Genomic DNA, 21,930 nt, shown 5'->3' on the forward strand with positions numbered 1-21,930 from the left:
AGAGAGAGAGAGGGAATGAGGCAGAGAGAGAGAGAGGGAATGAGGCAGAGAGAGAGAGGGAATGAGGAAGAGAGAGAGGGAGGGAATGAGGCAGAGAGAGAGAGGGAATGAGGAAGAGAGAGAGAGAGGGAATGAGGCAGAGAGAGGGGGAATGAGGCAGAGAGAGGGAGGGAATGAGGCGGAGAGAGAGAGGGAATGAGGCCGAGAGAGAGAGGGAATGAGGCAGAAAGAGCGAGGGAATGAGGCAGAGAGAGAGCGAGGGAATGAGACAAAGAGAGAGAATGAGGCAGAGAGAGAGGGAGTGAGGCAGAGAGAGAGAGAGAGAGGGAATGTGACAGAGAGAGAGAGAGAGGGGAATGTGGCAGAGAGAGGGAATGAGGCCGAGAGAGAGAGGGAATGTGGCAGAGAGAGAGAGAGGGAATGAGGCAGAAAGAGAGGGAATGTGACAGAGAGAGAGCGAGGGAATGAGACAGAGAGAGAGAGAGAGAGAGAGAGGGAATGTGGCAGAGAGAGAGAGAGGGAATGAGGCAGAGAGAGAGAGGGAATGTGGCAGAGAGAGAGAGGGAATGAGGCACAGAGAGGGAATGAGGCAGAGAGAGAGAAGGAATGAGGCAGAGAGAGGGAATGAGGCAGAGAGAGAGAGGGAATGAGGCACAGAGAGGCAATGTGGCAGAGATAGAGAGGGAATGAGGCAGAGAGAGAGAGGGAATGAGGCAGAGAGAGAGAGGGAATGAGGCAGAGAGAGAGCGAGGGAATGAGGCAGAGAGAGAGCGAGGGAATGAGGCAGAGAGAGACAGAGAGAGAGGGAATGAGGCAGTGAGAGAGGGAATGAGGCAGAGAGAGAGCGAGGGAATGAGGCAGAGAGAAACAGAGAGAGAGGAATGAGGCAGAGAGAGAGAGAGGAATGAGGCAGAGAGAGAGAGAGGGAATGAGGCAGAGAGAGAGTGAGGGAATGAGACAGGGAGAGGGAATGAGGCAGAGAGAGAGGGAATGAGGCAGACAGAGGGAATGAGGCAGAGAGAGAGAAGGAATGAGGCAGAGAGAGAGCGGGGGAATGAGGCATGGAGAGACAGAGAGAGAGGGAATGAGGCAGAGAGAGAGAGAATGAGGCAGAGAGAGAGAGAGAGTGTCAGAGAGAGAGAGAGAGTGACAGATAGAGCATGTCAGAGAGTCAGTGAGAAAGAGAGAGTGTGGTGAATGTATAATTACTGATAATTCACCAGTGCACTGTGTTATGTTATTAACCCTGTGGGCTCTACCTCTGGGCCATTGTGTGCTTCACCCACAGGGGGATATGTCGGGGCATGTACGAGCTCCGCCCATGGCTCCACCCCTTTAGAGGAAGTATAAGAGCTGCTGACCTGCGGGGCCGCCTTCAGTGTTGTACCGGTCGCAGGCAGGCTCAGTTCTAAGCTGATTAAACCCACGGTTTACTTCTCCACGTGTCTTCGAGTGAATTGATGGTCGCATCAGGGGAATGAGGCAGAGAGAGAGAGAGGGAATGTGGCAGAGAGAGAGAGGGAATGAGGCAGAGAGAGAGAGGGAATGAGGCAGAGAGAGAGAGGGAATGAGGCAGAGAGAGAGAGGGAATGAGGCAGAGAGAGAGAGAGGGAATGAGGCAGAGAGAGAGAGGGAATGAGGCAGAGAGAGAGAGCAAATGAGGCAGAGAGAGAGAGGGAATGTGGCAGAGAGAGAGAGGGAATGAGGCAGAGAGAGAGAGAGGAAATGAGGCAGAGAGAGAGAGAGGGAATGAGGCAGAGAGAGAGAGGGAATGAGGCAGAGAGAGAGAGCAAATGAGGCAGAGAGAGAGAGGGAATGTGGCAGAGAGAGAGGGAATGAGGCAGAGAGAGAGGGGAATGTGGCAGAGAGAGAGAGAGGGAATGAGGCAGAGAGAGAGAGGGAATGTGGCAGAGAGAGAGAGAGGGAATGAGGCAGAGAGAGAGAGGGAATGAGGCAGAGAGAGAGAGAGGGAATGAGGCAGAGAGAGAGAGGGAATGAGGCAGAGAGAGAGAGGGAATGAGGCAGAGAGAGAGGGGGAATGAGGCAGAGAGAGAGAGGGAATGAGGCAGAGAGAGAGAGGGAATGAGGCAGAGAGAGAGAAAGGAAATGAGGCAGAGAGAGAGGGGGAAAGAGGCAGAGAGAGAGGGAATGAGGCAGAGAGAGAGAGAGGGAATGAGGCAGAGAGAGAGAGGGAATGAGGCAGAGAGAGGGAATGAGGCAGAGAGAGAGGGAATGAGGCAGAGAGAGAGAGAGGGAATGAGGCAGAGAGAGAGAGAGGGAATGAGGCAGAGAGAGAGGGGGAATGAGGCAGAGAGAGAGAGCGAATGAGGCAGAGAGAGAGAGAGGGAATGAGGCAGAGAGAGAGGGAATGAGCAGAGAGAGAGAGAGGAATGAGGCAGAGAGAGAGAGAGGGAATGAGGCAGAGAGAGAGAGAGGGAATGAGGCAGAGAGAGAGAGAGGGAATGAGCAGAGAGAGAGAGGGAATGAGGCAGAGAGAGATAGGGAATGAGGCAGAGAGAGAGAGAGGGAATGAGGCAGAGAGAGAGGGGGAATGAGGCAGAGAGAGAGGGAATGAGGCAGAGAGAGAGAGGGAATGAGGCAGAGAGAGAGAGAGGGAATGAGGCAGAGAGAGAGAAAGGAAATGAGGCAGTGAGAGAGGGGGAAAGAGGCAGAGAGAGAGAGGGAATGAGGCAGAGAGATAGAGGGAATGAGGCAGAGAGAGAGAGGGAATGAGGCAGAGAGAGAGAGGGAATGAGGCAGAGAGATAGAGAGAATGAGGCAGAGAGAGAGAGGGAATGAGGCAGAGAGAGAGAGGGAATGTGGCACAGAGAGAGGGAATGTGGCAGAGAGAGAGAGGGAATGAGGCAGAGAGAAAGAGGGAATGAGGCAGAGAGAGAGAGAGGGAATGAGGCAGAGAGAGAGGGGGAATGAGGCAGAGAGAGAGAGCGAATGAGGCAGAGAGAGAGAGAGGGAATGAGGCAGAGAGAGAGAGAATGAGGCAGAGAGAGAGAGGAAATGAGGCAGAGAGAGAGAGGGAATGTGGCAGAGAGAGAGGGAATGAGGCAGAGAGAGAGGGGGAATGAGGCAGAGAGAGAGAGAGGGAATGAGGAAGAGAGAGATAGGGAATGAGGCAGAGAGAGAGAGAGGGAATGAGGCAGAGAGAGAGGGGAATGAGGCAGAGAGAAAGGAATGAGGCAGAGAGAGAGAGGGAATGAGGCAGAGAGAGAGAGAGGGAATGAGGCAGAGAGAGAGAAAGGAAATGAGGCAGTGAGAGAGGGGGAAAGAGGCAGAGAGAGAGAGGGAATGAGGCAGAGAGAGAGAGGGAATGAGGCAGAGAGAGAGAGGGAATGAGGCAGAGAGAGAGAGGGAATGAGGCAGAGAGAGAGAGAGAATGAGGCAGAGAGAGAGAGGGAATGAGGCAGAGAGAGAGAGGAATGTGGCAGAGAGAGAGAGGGGAATGAGGCAGAGAGAAAGAGGAATGAGGCAGAGAGAGAGAGAGGGAATGAGGCAGAGAGAGAGGGGGAATGAGGCAGAGAGAGAGAGAGCGAATGAGGCAGAGAGAGAGAGAGGAAATGAGGCAGAGAGAGAGAGAATGAGCAGAGAGAGAGAGGAAATGAGGCAGAGAGAGAGAGGGAATGTGGCAGAGAGAGAGGGAATGAGGCAGAGAGAGAGGGGAATGAGGCAGAGAGAGAGAGAGGGAATGAGGCAGAGAGAGGGGATGTGACAGAGAGAGAGAGGGGAATGTGACAGAGAGAGAGAGGGGGAATGTGGCAGAGAGAGAGAGGGAATGAGGCAGAGAGAGAGAGAGGAATGAGGCAGAGAGAGAGAGGGAATGTGACACAGAGAGAGAGGGAATGTGGCAGAGAGAGGGGGAATGAGGCAGAGAGAGAGAGGGAATGAGGCAGAGAGAGAGGGGGAATGTGACAGAAGGAGAGAGGGAATGTGGCTGAGAGAGAGAGGGAATGAGGCAGAGAGAGAGAGGGAATGAGGCAGAGAGAGAGGGGGAATGTGACAGAGAGAGAGGGGGGGAATGTGGCAGAGAGAGGGAATGAGGCAGAGAGAGGGAATGTGACAGAGAGAGAGGGGGAATGAGGCAGAGAGAGAGAGAGGGAATGTGGCAGAGAGAGAGAGAGAGGGAATGTGGCAGAGAGAGAGGGGGAATGAGGCAGAGAGAGGGAGGGAATGTGGCAGAGAGAGAGGGGGAATGTGGCAGAGAGAGAGAGAGGGAATGAGGCAGAGAGAGAGAGGGAATGTGGCAGAGAGAGAGAGAGAGGAATGAGGCAGAGAGAGAGAGAGGGAATGTGGCAGAGAGAGAGGGAATGAGGCAAAGAGGGAGAGAGAATGAGGCACAGAGAGAGAGAGTGTCAGAGAGAGAGAGGGAATGTGTCAGAGAGAGAGAGAGAATGAGGCAGAGAGAGAGAGAGAGTGTCAGAGAGAGAGAGAGAGTGACAGATAGAGCATGTCAGAGAGTCAGTGAGAAAGAGAGAGTGTGGTGAATGTATAATTACTGATAATTCACCAGTGCACTGTGTTATGTTATTAACCCTGTGGGCTCTACCTCTGGGCCATTGTGTGGCTTCACCCACAGGGGGATATGTCGGGGCATGTACGAGCTCCGCCCATGGCTCCACCCCTTTAGGGGAAGTATAAGAGCAGCTGACCTGCGGGGCCACCTTCAGTGTTGTACCGGTCGCAGGCAGGCTCAGTTCTAAGCTGATTAAACCCACGGTTTACTTCTCCACGTGTCTTCGAGTGAATTGATGGTCGCATCAGGGGAATGAGGCAGAGAGAGAGAGGGAATGTGGCAGAGAGAGAGAGAGAGGGAATGAGGCAGAGAGAGGGAGGGAATGAGGCAGAGAGAGAGAGGGAATGAGGCAGAGAGAGAGAGAGAATGAGGCAGAGAGAGGGAGGGAATGTGGCAGGGAGAGGGAGGGAATGTGGCAGAGAGAGAGAGGGGGAATGTGGCAGAGAGAGAGAGAGGGAATGAGGCAGAGAGAGAGAGGGAATGAGGAAGAGAGAGAGGGAGGGAATGAGGCAGAGAGAGAGAGGGAATGTGGCAGAGAGAGAGAGGGGGAATGTGGCAGAGAGAGAGAGAGGGAATGTGGCAGAGAGTGAGAGAGGGAATGAGGCAGAGAGAGAGAGGGAATGAGGAAGAGAGAGAGGGAGGGAATGAGGCAGAGAGAGAGAGGGAATGAGGCAGAGAGAGAGAGAGGAATGAGGCAGAGAGAGAGAGAGGGAATGAGGCAGAGAGAGAGAGAGGGAATGAGGCAGAGAGAGAGAGGGAATGAGGAAGAGAGAGAGGGAGGGAATGAGGCAGAGAGAGAGAGGGAATGAGGAAGAGAGAGAGAGAGGGAATGAGGCAGAGAGAGAGGGGGAATGAGGCAGAGAGAGGGAGGGAATAGGCGGAGAGAGAGAGGAATGAGGCCGAGAGAGAGAGGGAATGAGGCAGAAAGAGCGAGGGAATGAGGCAGAGAGAGAGCGAGGGAATGAGACAAAGAGAGAGAATGAGGCAGAGAGAGAGGGAGTGAGGCAGAGAGAGAGAGAGAGGGAATGTGACAGAGAGAGAGAGAGAGAGGGGGAATGTGGCAGAGAGAGGGAATGAGGCCGAGAGAGAGAGGGAATGTGGCAGAGAGAGAGAGAGGGAATGAGGCAGAAAGAGAGAGGGGAATGTGACAGAGAGAGAGCGAGGGAATGAGACAGAGAGAGAGAGAGAGAGAGAGAGGGAATGTGGCAGAGAGAGAGAGAGGGAATGAGGCAGAGAGAGAGAGGGAATGTGGCAGAGAGAGAGAGGGAATGAGGCACAGAGAGGGAATGAGGCAGAGAGAGAGAAGGAATGAGGCAGAGAGAGGGAATGAGGCAGAGAGAGAGAGGGAATGAGGCACAGAGAGGCAATGTGGCAGAGATAGAGAGGGAATGAGGCAGAGAGAGAGAGGGAATGAGGCAGAGAGAGAGAGGGAATGAGGCAGAGAGAGAGCGAGGGAATGAGGCAGAGAGAGAGCGAGGGAATGAGGCAGAGAGAGACAGAGAGAGAGGGAATGAGGCAGTGAGAGAGGGAATGAGGCAGAGAGAGAGCGAGGGAATGAGGCAGAGAGAAACAGAGAGAGAGGAATGAGGCAGAGAGAGAGAGAGGAATGAGGCAGAGAGAGAGAGAGGGAATGAGGCAGAGAGAGAGTGAGGGAATGAGACAGGGAGAGGGAATGAGGCAGAGAGAGAGGGAATGAGGCAGACAGAGGGAATGAGGCAGAGAGAGAGAAGGAATGAGGCAGAGAGAGAGCGGGGGAATGAGGCATGGAGAGACAGAGAGAGAGGGAATGAGGCAGAGAGAGAGGGAATGAGGCAGAGAGAGAGCGAGGGAATGAGGCAGAGAGAGACAGAGAGCGAAGGAATGAGGCAGAGAGAGAGGGAATGAGGCAGAGAGAGAGAGAGAGGGAATGTGGTTAAGAGACAGGGAGGGAATGTGGTAGAGAGAGAGGGAATGTGGCAGAGAGAGAGGGAATGTGGCAGAGAGAGAGGGAATGTGGCGGAGAGAGAGAGAGAGGGAATGTGGCAGAGAAGAGAGAGAGAGAGAGAGAATGAGGCAGAGAGAGAGAGGAAACGTTGAAGAGAGAGAGAGGGAACGTGGCAGAGAGAGAGCTGTGAGGGAATGAGGCAGAGAGAGAGAGGGGGAATGAGGCAGAGAGAGAGAGGGAATGAGGCAGAGAGAGAGAGAGGGAACGTGGCAGAGAGAGAGAGAATGAGGCAGAGAGAGAGGGGAAATTTGGCAGAGAGAGAGACAGTGGGAAAGTGGCAGAAAGAGAGAGGGTATGTGGCAGAGAGAGAGAGAGAGAATGTGACAGAGAGAGAGAGAGAGAGAGAGAGGGAATGTGGCAGAGAGAGAGAGGGATTGTGGCAGAGAGAAAGAGAGAGAGGGAATGAGGCAGAGAGAGAGAGAGAGCTGTGAGGGACTGACCTGGGTCCACGACTGGTTTCCTGAACGTGTCGACTCAGGTGAACATTCTGTCGGACAAGGTTTTCGACATCGGGTCCGGTAAATGTCAAGAAGCAGGGTAACTGATCCTCCGGCTGTCAAACACATTGATAAACACACTCAATTCAACCAAACTGTCCCTCAGTACTGACCCTCTGACAGTGCAGCACTCCCTCAGTACTGACCCTCTGACAGTGCGGCGCTCCCTCAGTACTGACCCTCTGACAGTGCGGCGCTCCCTCAGTACTGACCCTCTGACAGTGCGGCGCTCCCTCAGTACTGACCCTCTGACAGTGCGGCACTCCCTCAGTACTGACCCTCTGACAGTGCGGCACTCCCTCAGTACTGACCCTCTGACAGTGCTGCGCTCCCTCAGTACTGACCCGCTGACAGTGCGGCACTCCCTCAGTACTGACCCTCTGACAGTGCGGCACTCCCTCAGTACTGACCCTCTGACAGTGCGGCACTCCCTCAGTACTGACCCTCTGACAGTGCTGCGCTCCCTCAGTACTGACCCGCTGACAGTGCGGCACTCCCTCAGTACTGACCCTCTGACAGTGCGGCACTCCCTCAGTACTGACCCTCTGACAGTGCGGCACTCCCTCAGTACTGACCCTCTGACAGTGCGGCACTCCCTCAGTACTGACCCTCTGACAGTGCAGCACTCCCTCAGTACTGACCCTCTGACAGTGCGGCACTCCCTCAGTACTGACCCTCTGACAGTGCAGCACTCCCTCAGTACTGACCCTCTGACAGTGCGGCGCTCCCTCAGTACTGACCCTCTGACAGTGCGGCACTCCATCAGTACTGACCCTCTGACAGTGCTGCGCTCCCTCAGTACTGACCCTCTGACAGTGTAGCACTCCCTCAGTACTGACCCTCTGACAGTGCAGCACTCCCTCAGTACTGACCCGCTGACAGTGCGGCACTCCCTCAGTACTGACCCTCTGACAGTGCGGCGCTCCCTCAGTACTGACCCTCTCACAGTGCTGCGCTCCCTCAGTACTGACCCTCTGACAGTGTAGCACTCCCTCAGTACTGACCCTCTGACAGTGCCGCACTCCCTCAGTACTGACCCTCTGACAGTGCAGCACTCCCTCAGTACTGACCCTCTGACAGTGCAGCACTCCCTCAGCACTGACCCTCTGACAGTGCAGCACTCCCTCAGTACTGACCCTCTGACAGTGCAGCACTCCCTCACTACTGACCCTCTGACAGTGCGGCACTCCCTCAGTACTGACCCTCTGACAGTGCGGCGCTCCCTCAGCACTGACCCTCTGACAGTGCAGCACTCCCTCAGTACTGACTCTCTGACAGTTCAGCACTCCCTCAGTACTGACCCTCTGACAGTGCGGCACTCCCTCAGTACTGTCCCTCTGACAGTGCAGCACTCCCTCAGCACTGACCCTCTGACAGTGCAGCACTCCCTCAGTACTGACCCTCTGACAGTGCAGCACTCCCTCACTACTGACCCTCTGACAGTGCGGCACTCCCTCAGTACTGACCCTCTGACAGTGCGGCGCTCCCTCAGCACTGACCCTCTGACAGTGCAGCACTCCCTCAGTACTGACTCTCTGACAGTGCGGCGCTCCCTCAGTACTGACCCTCTGACAGTGCGGCACTCCCTCAGTACTGACCCTCTGACAGTGCGGCAGTCCCTCAGCAATGAGCCTCTGACAGTACGACACTCCCTCAGTACTGACCCTCTGACAGTGCAGCTCTCCCTCAGTACTGGCCCTCTGACAGGGCCGCACTCCCTCAGTACTGACCCTCTGACAGTGCGGCACTCCCTCAGTACTGACCCTCTGACAGTGCGGCACTCCCTCAGTACTGACCCTCTGACAGTGCGGCACTCCCTCAGTACTGACCCTCTGACAGTGCGGCACTCAATCAGTACTGACCCTCTGACAGTGCGGCTCTCCCTCAGCACTGACCCTCTGACAGTGCGGCACTCAATCAGTACTGACCCTCTGACAGTGCGGCACTCCCTCAGTACTGACCCTCTGACAGTGCGGCAGTCCCTCAGCAATGAGCCTCTGACAGTGCGGCACTCCATCAGTACTGACCCTCTGACAGTGCTGCGCTCCCTCAGTACTGACCCTCTGACAGTGTAGCACTCCCTCAGTACTGACCCTCTGACAGTGCAGCACTCCCTCAGTACTGACCCGCTGACAGTGCGGCACTCCCTCAGTACTGACCCTCTGACAGTGCGGCGCTCCCTCAGTACTGACCCTCTGACAGTGCTGCGCTCCCTCAGTACTGACCCTCTTACAGTGCAGCACTCCCTCAGTACTGACCCTCTGACAGTGCAGCACTCCCTCAGTACTGACCCTCTGACAGTGCGGCACTCCCTCAGTACTGACCCTCTGACAGTGCAGCACTCCCTCAGTACTGACCCTCTGACAGTGCGGCACTCCCTCAGTACTGACCCTCTGACAGTGCAGCACTCCCTCAGTACTGACCCTCTGACAGTGCGGCACTCCCTCAGTACTGACCCTCTGACAGTGCGGCGCTCCCTCAGTACTGACCCTCTGACAGTGCGGCGCTCCCTCAGTACTGACCCTCTGACAGTGCAGCACTCCCTCAGTACTGACCCTCTGACAGTGCGGCGCTCCCTCAGTACTGACCCTCTGACAGTGCGACACTCCCTCAGTACTGACCCCCTGACAGTGCGGCACTCCCTCAGTACTGACACTCTGACAGTGCGGCACTCCCTCAGCACCGACCCTCTGACAGTGCGGCACTCCCTCAGTACTGACCTTCTGACAGTGCGGCACTCCCTCAGTACTGACCCTCTGACAGTGCGGCACTCCCTCAGTACTGACCTTCTGACAGTGCGGCGCTCCCTCAGCACTGACCCTCTGACAGAGCGGCGCTCCCTCAGCACCGACCCTCTGACAGTGCGGCGCTCCCTCAGCACTGACTCTCTGACAGTGCGGCGCTCCCTCAGTACCGACCCTCTGACAGTGCAGCACTCCCTCAGTACTGACCCTCTGACAGTGCGGCGCTCCCTCAGTACTGACCCTCTGACAGTGCGGCGCTCCCTCAGTACTGACCCTCTGACAGTGCGGCGCTCCCTCAGTACTGACCCTCTGACAGTGCGGCACTCCCTCAGTACTGACCCTCTGACAGTGCGGCGCTCCCTCAGTACTGACCCTCTGACAGTGCGGCACTCCCTCAGTACTGACCCTCTGACAGTGCGGCACTCCCTCAGTACTGACCCTCTGACAGTGCGGCACTCCCTCATTACTGACCCTCTGACAGTGCGGCACTCCCTCAGCACCGACCCTCTGACAGTGCGACACTCCCTCAGTACTGACCCTCTGACAGTGCGGCACTCCCTCAGTACTGACCCTCTGACAGTGCGGCACTCCCTCATTACTGACCCTCTGACAGTGCAGCACTCCCTCAGTACTGACCCTCTGACAGTGCGGCGCTCCCTCAGTACTGACCCTCTGACAGTGCAGCACTCCCTCAGTACTGACCCTCTGACAGTGCGGCACTCCCTCAGTACTGACCTTCTGACAGTGCGGCGCTCCCTCAGCACTGACTCTCTGACAGTGCGGCGCTCCCTCAGCACCGACCCTCTGACAGTGCAGCACTCCCTCAGTACTGACCCTCTGACAGTGCGGCGCTCCCTCAGTACTGACTCTCTGACAGTGCGGCACTCCCTCAGTACTGACTCTCTGACAGTGCGGCGCTCCCTCAGTACTGACCCTCTGACAGTGCGGCACTCCCTCTGTACTGACCCTCTGACAGTGCGGCACTCCCTCAGTACTGACCCTCTGACAGTGCGGCACTCCCTCAGTACTGACCCTCTGACAGTGCGGCGCTCCCTCAGTACTGACCCTCTGACAGTGCAGCACTCCCTCAGTACTGACCCTCTGACAGTGCGGCACTCCCTCAGCACTGACCTTAATCCAGACGCGCTCTGTCAGGAAGCTGAATGGTTTGGGATTGCGATCACCATCGTGTCTCTGTAGAACCTCAAAGTTCACAGAATCCTTCGCGATTCTGGGTGGCGTTCCTGAGAGAGAAAGTCGGAAGTACGGGAGACGACACTCGCTCACATTCTATTTTTCCTTTCAATCTTTTTATCGGCCTTTCCGAAGCTTTATAAACAGTTATGCGCGCTGTCGGCCGTGGCGATGTAACGCGTTGTACAGAACATCTCGTCTTGTCCTCCCAGCCAGCGCCCCCCCCCCCCCCCCTCCCCCCCGCGAGTATCCAGGAAGCCCTCCTCCGACCCTCGGGTGGCCTACTTCGGGGGCGATTCTCCGAGCCACCCCCCCCCCCCCCCCCCCCCCGTGCCCGGTTCGGGATAACGCTTGGCCTCCATTTGGGAGAATCGCCCCCTTCGTCTTCTCCGGGTGGAGGAATTCCCAGAGGTCAGCGAACCGGTCGGCAGCCGAGCGGGATTCTCCGGCCTTTAGGGAAGCGAAAGCGAGGGGTTCTGGTCGGGTACGCTCTTGCGCAGGACGAGGTGGAGTCCACCCTGCTCAGCGCTTCGCTCCAGAGACCCCACTCACTCACATTCTCTCCCACAGCCACACACACACGAAACATCCAGGTGACAGCTCTCTCGCCCCTGTATCTCACCCCCTCCCTCTCTTTCTCTCCATCTCGCTGTCTCTCTTTCTCTCCATCTCGCTGTCTCTCTTTCTCTATCTCTCTGTCTCTCTCTCTCTCGTTGTCTCTCTCGGTCTCCCTCCCTCTGTCCCTCTCTGTCTCCCCCTGTCTCTCTCTGTCTCCCCCTGTCTCTCTCTGTCTCCCACTGTCTCCCCCTGTCTCTCTCTCTCTGTCTCCCCCTGTCTCTCTCTGTCTCTCTCTCTGTCCCCCCCTGTCTCTCTCTCTCTCTGTCTCCCCCTGTCTCTCTCTCTGTCTCCCCCTGTCTCTCTCTGTGTCTCCCCCTGTCCCTCTCTGTCCCTCTCTCTCGCACTCTCTTGCACTCTCTCGCACTCTCTCTCTCTCTGTCTCTCTCTGTCTCTCTCTGTCTCTCTCTCTGACTCCCCCTGTCTCTCTCTGTCTCTCTCTCTCTGTCCCCCCCCTGTCTCTCTCTGTCTCCCCCTGTCTTTCCCCTGTCTCTCCCTCTGTCTCCCCCTGTCTCTCTCTGTCTCTCTCTGTCTCCCCCTGTCTCTCTCTGTCTCCCCCTGTCTCTCTCTGTCTCCCCCTGTCTCTCTCTGTCTCTCTCTCTCTGTCCCCACCTGTCTCTCTCTCTGTCTCTCTCTGTCTCTCTCTCTGTCTCTCTCTCTGTCCCCCCCCTGTCTCCCCCTGTCTCTCTCTCGGTCTCGCTCTCTGTCCCCCCCCCTGTCTCTCTCTGTCTCCCCTGTCTCTCTCTGTCTCCCCCTGTCTCTCTCTGTCTCCCCCTGTCCCTCTCTGTCTCTCTCTCTCGCACTCTCTCTCTCTCTGTCTCTCTCTGTCTCTCTCTCTGTCTCCCCCTGTCTCTCTCTGTCTCTCTCTCTCTGTCCCCCCCTGTCTCTCTCTGTCTCCCCCTGTCTTTCCCCCTGTCTCTCCCTCTGTCTCCCCCTGTCTCTCTCTGTCTCCCCCTGTCTCTCTCTGTCTCTCTCTCTGTCCCCACCTGTCTCTCTCTCTGTCTCCCCGTCTCTCTCTGTCTCCCCCTGTCTCCCCCTGTCTCCCCCTGTCTCTCTCCCTGTCTCTCTCCCTGTCTCTCTCCCTGTCTCTCTCCCTGTCTCTCTCTCTGTCTCCCCCTCTGTCTCCCCCTGTCTCTCTCTCTGTCTCTCTCTCTGTCTCTCTCTCTGTCCCCCCCTAAGTCTCTCTCTCTCTGTCTCCCCCGTCTCTCTCTCTATCCCCCCTGTCTGTCTCTCTGTCTCCCCCTGTCTCTCTCTCTGTCTCCCCCTGTCTCTCTCTGTCTCTCTCTCTATCCCCCCTGTCTGTCTCTCTGTCTCCCCCTGTCTCTCTCTCTGTCCCCCGTCTCTCTCTGTCACCCCCTGTCTCTCTCTGTCTCTCTCTCTGTCCCCCCCCCCCTCTGTCCCCCCTGTCTCCCCCTGTCTCTCTCTGTCTCCCCCTGTCTCTCTCGGTCTCTCTCTCTGTCGTCCCCCCCTGTCTCTCTCTGTCTCCCCCCGTCTCCCCCCGTCTCCCCCCGTCTCCCCCCGTCTCCCCCCGTCTCCCCCCGTCTCCCCCCGTCTCCCCCCGTCTCCCCCCGTCTCCCCCCGTCTCCCCGTCTCTCTCTCTGTCCCCCGTCTCTCTCTGTCTCCCCCTGTCTTTCCCCCTGTCTCTCCCTCTGTCTCCCCCTGTCTCTCTCTGTCTCCCCCTGTCTCTCTCTGTCTCCCCCTGTCTCTCTCTGTCTCTCTCTCTGTCCCCCCCTGTCTCTCTCTCTGTCTCCCCCTGTCTTTCTCCCTCTGTCTCCCCCTGTCTCTCTCTGTCTCTCCCCCTGTCTCTCTCTGTCTCTCCCCCTGTCTCTCCCCCTGTCTCTCCCCCTGTCTCTCCCCCTGTCTCTCCCCCTGTCTCTCCCCCTGTCTCTCCCCCTGTCTCTGTCTCTCTCCCTGTCTCTCTCCCTGTCTTTCTCGGTCTCTCTCCCTGTCTCTCTCCCTGTCTCTCTCCCTGTCTCTCCCCCTGTCTCTCCCCCTGTCTCTGTCTCTCTCCCTGCCTTTCCCTGTCTCTCTCCCTGTCTCTCTCCCTGTCTCTCTCCCTGTCTCTCTCCCTGTCTCTCTCCCTGTCTCTCCCCCTGTCTCTCCCCCTGTCTCTCCCCCTGTCTCCCCCTGTCTCTCCCCCTGTCTCTCCCCCTGTCTCTCCCCCTGTCTCTCCCTCTGTCCCCCCTGTCCCTCTCTCTGTCTCCCCCCGTCTCTCTCTCTATCACCCCCTGTCTGTCTCTCTGTCTCCCCCTGTCTCTCTCTGTCTCCCCCTGTCTCTCTCTGTCTCTCTCTCCGCCCCCCCCCCGTCTCCCCCTGTCTCCCCCTGTCTCCCCCTGTCTCCCCCTGTCTCCCCCTGTCTCCCCCTGTCTCCCCCTGTCTCTCTCTGTCTCTCTCTCTGTCCCCCCGCTGTCTCCCCCTGTCTCTCTCTCGGTCTCTCTCTCTGTCCCCCCCCCCTGTCTCTCTCTGTCTCCCCTGTCTCTCTCTGTCTCCCCCTGTCTCCCTCTGTCTCTCTCTCTGTCCCCCCCCCCCCCGTCCCCCCCTGTCCCCCCCTGTCTCTCTCTGTCTCCCCCTGTCTCTCTCTGTCTCTCTCTGTCTCTCTCTGTCTCTCTCTCTGTCCCCCCCCCGTCTCCCCCTGTCTCTCTCTCGGTCTCGCTCTCTGTCCCCCCCCCTGTCTCTCTCTGTCTCCCCTGTCTCTCTCTGTCTCCCCCTGTCTCTCTGTCTCCCCCTGTCTCCCCCTGTCTCTCTCTGTCTCTCTCTCTGTCCCCCCTGTCTCTCTCTGTCTCTCTCTCTGTTCCCCCCTGTCTCTCTCTCTGTTCCCCCCTGTCTCTCTTTGTCCCCCCCTGTCTCTCCCCGTGTCTCTCTCTCTGTCTCCCCCTGTCTCTCTCTGTCTCTCTCTCTGTCCCCCCCTGTCTCTCTCTGTCTCCCCCTGTCTCCCTGTGTCTCCCCCTGTCTTTCTCTCTCTGTCTCCCCCTGTCTCCCTCTGTCTCCCCCTGTCTCTCTCTGTCTCCCCCTGTCTCCCCCTGTCTCTCTCTGTCTCTCTCTGTCTCTCTCCCTGTCTCCCCCTGTCTCTCTCTGTCTCTCTCCCTGTCTCTCTCTGTCTCCCCCTGTCTCTCCCCCTGTCTCTCCCTCTGTCTCCCCCGTCTCTCTCTCTGTCCCCCCCTGTCCCTCTCTCTGTCTCCCCCGTCTCTCTCTCTATCCCCCCCTGTCTGTCTCTCTGTCTCCCCCTGTCTCTCTCTGTCTCCCCCTGTCTCTCTCTGTCTCCCCCTGACTCTCTCTCTGCCCCCCCCGTCTCTCTCTGTCTCCCCCTGTCTCCCCCTGTCTCTCTCTGTCTCTCTCTGTCTCTCTCTGTCTCTCTCTGTCTCTCTCTGTCTCTCTCTGTCTCTCTCTGTCTCTCTCTGTCTCCCCCTGTCTCTCCCCGTGTCTCTCTCTCTGTCTCCCCCTGTCTCCCCCTGTCTCTCTCTGTCTCTCTCTGTCTCTCTCTGTCTCTCTCTGTCTCTCTCTGTCTCCCCCTGTCTCTCCCCGTGTCTCTCTCTCTGTCTCCCCCTGTCTCCCCCTGTCTCTCTCTGTCTCCCCCTGTCTCCCCCTGTCTCTCTCTCTGTCTCCCCCTGTCATTCTCTGTCTCCCCCTGTCTCCCCCCCTGTCTCTCCCCCTGTCTCTCCCCCGTCTCCCTCTCCCCCCTCTCTCGCCCTCACCCCATGCAGTACGCAGGAACAGTGACTTCTCACTGATTACCGGTTTTCAGTCTGCCCATCCTGAATCCCAGTTTCTCCAAGGTCTTTGCCAGGCCGATCGATGGCTCCTCTCCCATCCGTCCAGCAGGCCAAGTCTCCAGGCCAATCCCGATCGTCCCTCGCAGGAAGGTCCCGGTTGTTAAGGCCACGCATGAGCAATCGACCCTGGTCCCATCACCTGGAGAGGCACAGTGACAAACATTTAACTCCCTCGTGGACCATCTCTCTCTCTCTCCCTCCGACACCACCCACCCCTCTCTCTCTCCCTCCCAATCTCTCTCCCTCCGACACCACCCACCCCTCTCGCTCTCTCTCGCTCTCTCCCTCCGACACCACCCACCCCTCATTCCAGCTCTTTCTCTCTCCCCTCTGTCTCTCTCTCTCTCTCTCTCCTTTCCCTCTCTCCCTTCCCTGTCCTCTCTCTTTATCCCCCATTCTATATGTCTCCCCCTTTGCTCCCACTCTATCGCGCTCCCCCTCTATCGCGCTCCCCCTCTATCGCGCTCCCCCCTCTATCGCGCTCCCCCCTCTATCGCGCTCCCCCCTCTATCGCGCTCCCCCCTCTATCGCGCTCCCCCCTCTATCGCGCTCCCCCCTCTATCGCGCTCCCCCCTCTATCGCGCTCCCCCCTCTATCGCGCTCCCCCCTCTATCGCGCTCCCCCCTCTATCGCGCTCCCCCCTCTATCGCGCTCCCCCCTCTATCGCGCTCCCCCCTCTATCGCGCTCCCCCCTCTATCGCGCTCCCCCCTCTATCGCGCTCCCCCCTCTATCGCGCTCCCCCCTCTATCGCGCTCCCCCCTCTATCGCGCTCCCCCCTCTATCGCGCTCCCCCCTCTATCGCGCTCCCCCCTCTATCGCGCTCCCCCCTCTATCGCGCTCCCCCCTCTATCGCGCTCCCCCCTCTATCGCGCTCCCCCCTCTATCGCGCTCCCCCCTCTATCGCGCTCCCCCCTCTATCGCGCTCCCCCCTCTATCGCGCTCCCCCCTCTATCGCGCTCCCCCCTCTATCGCGCTCCCCCTCTATCGCTCTCTCCCTCCTCTCCTTCCATCACTTACCCAGGATCACACCTTGCACTTTCCACCGGCCTGGCCGTGAGGGGTCTGGATCGGTTATCAGGAGATCCTCGACTGACGCCTCCCGCACGCTCAAATGTGGAATATTGTGAATTTCAGTCTGCCGGCAAGAGAGAAAAAAGATGGGATCATTACTCTGTATCTAAGCCCGTGCTGTACCTGTCCTGGGAGTGTTTGATGGGGACAGTGTAGAGGGAGCTTTACTCTGTATCTAACCCCGTGCTGTACCTGTCCTGGGAGTGTTTGATGGGGACAGTGTAGAGGGAGCTTTACTCTGTATCTAACCCCGTGCTGTACCTGTCCTGGGAGTGTTTGATGGGGACAGTGTAGAGGGAGCTTTACTCTGTATCGAACCCGTGCTGTACCTGTCCTGGGAATGTTTGATGGGGACAGTGTAGAGGGAGCTTTACTCTGTATCGAACCCCGTGCTGTACCTGTCCTGGGAGTGTTTGATGGGGACAGTGTAGAGGGAGCTTTACACTGTATCTAACCCCGTGCTGTACCTATCCTGGGAGTGTTTGATGGGGACAGTGTAGAGGGAGCTTTACTCTGTATCTAACCCCGTGCTGTACCTGTCCTGGGAGTGTTTGATGGGGAAAGTGGAGAGGGAGCTTTACTCTGTATCTAACCCCGTGCTGTACCTGTCCTGGGAGTGTTTGATGGGGACAGTGTAGAGGGAGCTTTACTCTGTATCTAACCCCGTGCTGTACCTGTCCTGGGAGTGTTTGATGGGGACAGTGTAGAGGGAGCTTTACTCTGTATCTAACCCCGTGCTGTACATGTCCAGGGTGTGTTTGATGGGGACAGTGTAGAGGGACCTTTACTCTGTATCTAACCCTGTGCTGTTCCTGTCCTGGGAGTGTTTGATGGGGACAGTGTAGAGGGACCTTTACTCTGTATCTAACCCCGTGCTGTACCTGTCCTGGGAGTGTTTGATGGGGACAGTGTAGAGGGAGCTTTACTCTGTATCTAACCCCGTGCTGTACCTGTCCTGGGGGTGTTTGATGGGGACAGTGTAGAGGGAGCTTTACTCTGTATCTAACCCCGTGCTGTACCTGTCCTGGGAGTGTTTGATGGGGACAGTGTAGAGGGAGCTTTACTCTGTATCTAACCCCATGCTGTACCTGTCCTGGGAGTGTTTGATGGGGACAGTGTAGAGGGAGCTTTACTCTGTATCTAACCCCGTGCTGTACCTGCCCTGGGAGTGTTTGATGGGGACAGTGTAGAGAGAGCTTTACTCTGTATCTAACGCCGTGTGGTACCTGTCCTGGGAGTGTTTGATGGGGACAGTGTAGAGGGAGCCTCACTCTGTATCTAACCCCGTGCTGTACCTGTCCTGGGAGTGTTTGATGGGGACAGTGTAGAGGGAGCTTTACTCTGTATCTAACGCCGTGTGGTACCTGTCCTGGGAGTGTTTGATGGGGACAGTGTAGAGGGAGCTTTACTCTGTATCTAACGCCGTGTGGTACCTGTCCTGGGTGTGTTGATGGGGACAGTGTAGAGGGAGCTTTACTCTGTATCTAACCCCGTGCTGTACCTGTCCTGGGAGTGTGTGATGGGGACAGTGTAGAGGGAGCTTTACTCTGTATCTAACCCCGTGCTGTACCTGTCCTGGGAGTGTTTGATGGGGACAGTGTAGAGGGAGGTTTACTCTGTATCTAACCCCGTGCTGTACCTGTCCTGGGAGTGTTGATGGGGACAGTGTAGAGGGACCTTTACTCTGTATCTAACCCTGTGCTGTTCCTGTCCTGGGAGTGTTTGATGGGGACAGTGTAGAGGGACCTTTACTCTGTATCTAACCCCGTGCTGTACCTGTCCTGGGAGTGTTTGATGGGGACAGTGTAGAGGGAGCTTTACTCTGTATCTAACCCCGTGCTGTACCTGTCCTGGGAGTGTTTGATGGGGACAGTGTAGAGGGAGCTTTACTCTGTATCTAACCCCATGCTGTACCTGTCCTGGGAGTGTTTGATGGGGACAGTGTAGAGGGAGCTTTACTCTGTATCTAACCCCGTGCTGTACCTGCCCTGGGAGTGTTTGATGGGGACAGTGTAGAGGGAGCTTTACTCTGTATCTAACGCCGTGCTGTACCTGTCCTGGGAGTGTTTGATGGGGACAGTGTAGAGGGAGCTTTACTCTGTATCTAACCCCGTGCTGTACCTGTCCTGGGAGTGTTTGATGGGGACAGTGTAGAGGGAGCTTTACTCTGTATCTAACCCCGTGCTGTACCTGCCCTGGGAGTGTTTGATGGGGACAGTGTAGAGGGAGCTTTACTCTGTATCTAACGCCGTGTGGTACCTGTCCTGGGAGTGTTTGATGGGGACAGTGTAGAGGGAGCCTCACTCTGTATCTAACCCCGTGCTGTACCTGTCCTGGGAGTGTTTGATGGGGACAGTGTAGAGGGAGCTTTACTCTGTATCTAACGCCGTGTGGTACCTGTCCTGGGAGTGTTTGATGGGGACAGTGTAGAGGGAGCTTTACTCTGTATCTAACGCCGTGTGGGACCTGTCCTGGGTGTGTTGATGGGGACAGTGTAGAGGGAGTTTTACACTGTATCTAACCCCGTGCTGTACCTGTCCTGGGAGTGTTTGATGGGGACAGTGGAGAGGGAGCTTTACTCTGTATCTAACCCCGTGCTGTTTATGTCCTGGGAGTGTTTGATGGGGACAGTGTAGAGGGAGCTTTACTCTGTATCTAACCCCGTGCTGTACCTGTCCTGGGAGTGTTTGATGGGGACAGTGTGGAGGGAGCTTTACTCTGTATCTAACCCCGTGCTGTACCTGTCCTGGGAGTGTTTGATGGGGACGGTGTAGATAGAGGGAGCTTTACTCTGTATCTAACCCCGTGCTGTACCTGCCCTGGGAGTGTTTGGTGGGGACAGTGTAGAGGGAGCCTTACTCTGTATCTAACCCCGTGCTGTACCTGTCCTGGGAGTGTTTGATGGGGACAGTGTAGAGGGAGCTTTACTCTGTATCTAACCCCGTGCTGTACCTGTCCTGGGAGTGTTTGATGGGGACAGTGTAGAGGGAGCTTTACTCTGTATCTAACCCCGTGCTGTACCTGTCCTGGGAGTGTTTGATGGTGACAGTGTAGAGGGAGCTTTACTCTATATCCAACCCCGTGCTGTACCTGTCCTGGGAGTGTTTGATGGGGACAGTGTAGAGGGAGCTTTACTCTGTATCCAACCCCGTGCTGTACCTGTCCTGGGAGTGTGTGATGGGGACAGTGTAGAGGGAGCTTTACTCTGTATCTAACCCCGTGCTGTACCTGTCCTGGGAGTGTTTGATGGGGACAATGTAGAGGGAGCTTTACTCTGTATCTAACCCTGTGCTGTACCTGCCCTGGGAGTGTTTGATGGGGACAGTGTGGAGGGAGCTTTACTCTGTATCTAACGCCGTGTGGTACCTGTCCTGGGAGTGTTTGATGGGGACAGTGTAGAGGGAGCTTTACTCTGTATCTAACGCCGTGTGGTACCTGTCCTGGGAGTGTTTGATGGGGACAGTGTAGAGGGAGCTTTACTCTGTATCTAACGCCGTGTGGTACCTGTCCTGGGTGTGTTGATGGGGACAGTGTAGAGGGAGTTTTACACTGTATCTAACCCCGTGCTGTACCTGTCCTGGGAGTGTTTGATGGGGACAGTGTAGAGGGAGCTTTACTCTGTATCTAACCCCGTGCTGTACCTGTCCTGGGACTGTTTGATGGGGACAGTGTAGAGGGAGCTTTACTCTGTATCTAACCCCGTGCTGTACCTGTCCTGGGAGTGTTTGATGGGGACAGTGTAGAGGGAGCTTTACTCTGTATCTAACCCCGTGCTGTACCTGTCCTGGGAGTGTTTGATGGGGACAGTGCAGAGGGAGCTTTACTCTGTATCTAACCCCGTGCTGTACCTGTCCTGGGACTGTTTGATGGGGACAGTGTAGAGGGAGCTTTACTCTGTATCTAACCCCGTGCTGTACCTGTCCTGGGAGTGTTTGATGGGGACGGTGTAGATAGAGGGAGCTTTACTCTGTATCTAACCCCGTGCTGTACCTGTCCTGGGAGTGTTTGATGGGGACAGTGTAGAGGGAGCTTTACTCTGTATCTAACCCCGTGCTGTACCTGTCCTGGGACTGTTTGATGGGGACAGTGTAGAGGGAGCTTTACTCTGTATCTAACCCCGTGCTGTACCTGTCCTGGGAGTGTTTGATGGGGACAGTGTAGAGGGAGCTTTACTCTCTATCTAACCCCGTGCTGTACCTGTCCAGTGAGTGTTTGACGGGGACAGTGTGGAGGGAGCTTTACTCTGTATCTAACCCCGTGCTGTACCTGTCCTGGGAGTGTTTGATGGGGACAGTGCAGAGGGAGCTTTACTCTGTATCTAACCCCGTGCTGTACCTGTCCTGGGAGTGTTTGATGGGGACAGTGTAGAGGGAGCTTTACTCTGTATCTAACCCCGTGCTGTACCTGTCCTGGGAGTGTTTGATGGGGACAGTGTAGAGGGAGCTTTACTCTGTATCTAACCCCGTGCTGTCCCTGTCCTGGGAGTGTTTGATGGGGACAGTGTAGAGGGAGCTTTACTCTGTATCTAACCCCGTGCTGTACCTGTCCTGGGAGTGTTTGATGGGGACAGTGTAGAGGGAGCTTTACTCTGTCTCCAACCCCATGCTGTACCTGTCCTGGGAGTGTTTGATGGGGACAGTGTAGAGGGAGCTTTACTCTGTATCTAACCCCGTGCTGTACCTGTCCTGGGAGTGTTTGATGGGGACAGTGTGGAGGGAGCTTTACTCTGTATCTAACCCCGTGCTGTACCTGTCCTGGGAGTGTTTGATGGGGACAGTGTAGAGGGAGCTTTACTCTGTATCTAACCCCATGCTGTACCTGTCCTGGGAGTGTTTGATGGGGACAGTGTAGAGGGAGCTTTACTCTGTATCTAACCCCGTGCTGTACCTGCCCTGGGAGTGTTTGATGGGGACAGTGTAGAGGGAGCTTTACTCTGTATCTAACCCCGTGCTGTACCTGCATGTGTTGTTTGTAAAGCCTCCTGTCGACTTGCGCTCGCAGGCCCCAAACCGCGGGGCCTTTCCTCCTGTTCAGGACTTTGAAGTGAATGCCGGACTGGTCACAGACCCGAGCACACAGTCCGTCCAAGGCATCGACTTCCCGAATGAGGTGCCCCTTCCCGACTCCACCGAAGGACGGGTTGCAAGACATCTCCCCTGCGGAGATTGGAGAAAGAGAGGGAGATTTTCTGTGAGATGGATTGGGAGTTTCCGAGCACAGTTGTACAGGGCGTTGGTGAGGCCGCTGTTGGAGCATTGGGCGCGACTCTCCGAGCCCCGCGCCGGGGCGCGCGGGGGACAGAATCGGTCGTCCCCGCGCCCCGTTTCGGGCCCACTTCTCCATTTTGGAGAATCGCCCCCATTGTGCCCGGCTCCTGGTCTCCCAACCCAAGGAAGGGCAACCTTGCCCCTCGAGGGAGCGTAACGGAGGTTCACCCGGACTGACTCCAGGGATGAGGGGGGGAATTGACCACCCCCTCCGCCCCCAAGGAGGAGGGATCCAGGAGAACGGTTCCACATTCCCAGGTGT

The 21,930-nt window shown here is 56.7% G+C and overlaps 1 protein-coding gene across 1 annotated transcript in view; it reads right to left on the reverse strand.

Annotated features, from left to right (window-relative positions):
- LOC140396609 (protein MTO1 homolog, mitochondrial-like) overlaps positions 1-21,930 on the reverse strand; it is a 37,078-nt gene that overhangs the window by 2,020 nt on the left and 13,128 nt on the right. The window contains exons 4-8 of the mRNA XM_072485405.1: positions 21,358-21,557; positions 16,348-16,465; positions 15,292-15,468; positions 10,882-10,994; positions 6,950-7,062 (exon numbers count right to left, since the gene is read on the reverse strand). Coding sequence (XP_072341506.1) covers positions 6,950-7,062; positions 10,882-10,994; positions 15,292-15,468; positions 16,348-16,465; positions 21,358-21,557 — 721 coding nt within the window. The remainder of the gene's footprint in view (positions 1-6,949; positions 7,063-10,881; positions 10,995-15,291; positions 15,469-16,347; positions 16,466-21,357; positions 21,558-21,930) is intronic.

This window comes from Scyliorhinus torazame, chromosome 19 (assembly GCF_047496885.1).
Source record: "Scyliorhinus torazame isolate Kashiwa2021f chromosome 19, sScyTor2.1, whole genome shotgun sequence".
Taxonomy (NCBI): Eukaryota; Metazoa; Chordata; class Chondrichthyes; order Carcharhiniformes; family Scyliorhinidae; genus Scyliorhinus; species Scyliorhinus torazame.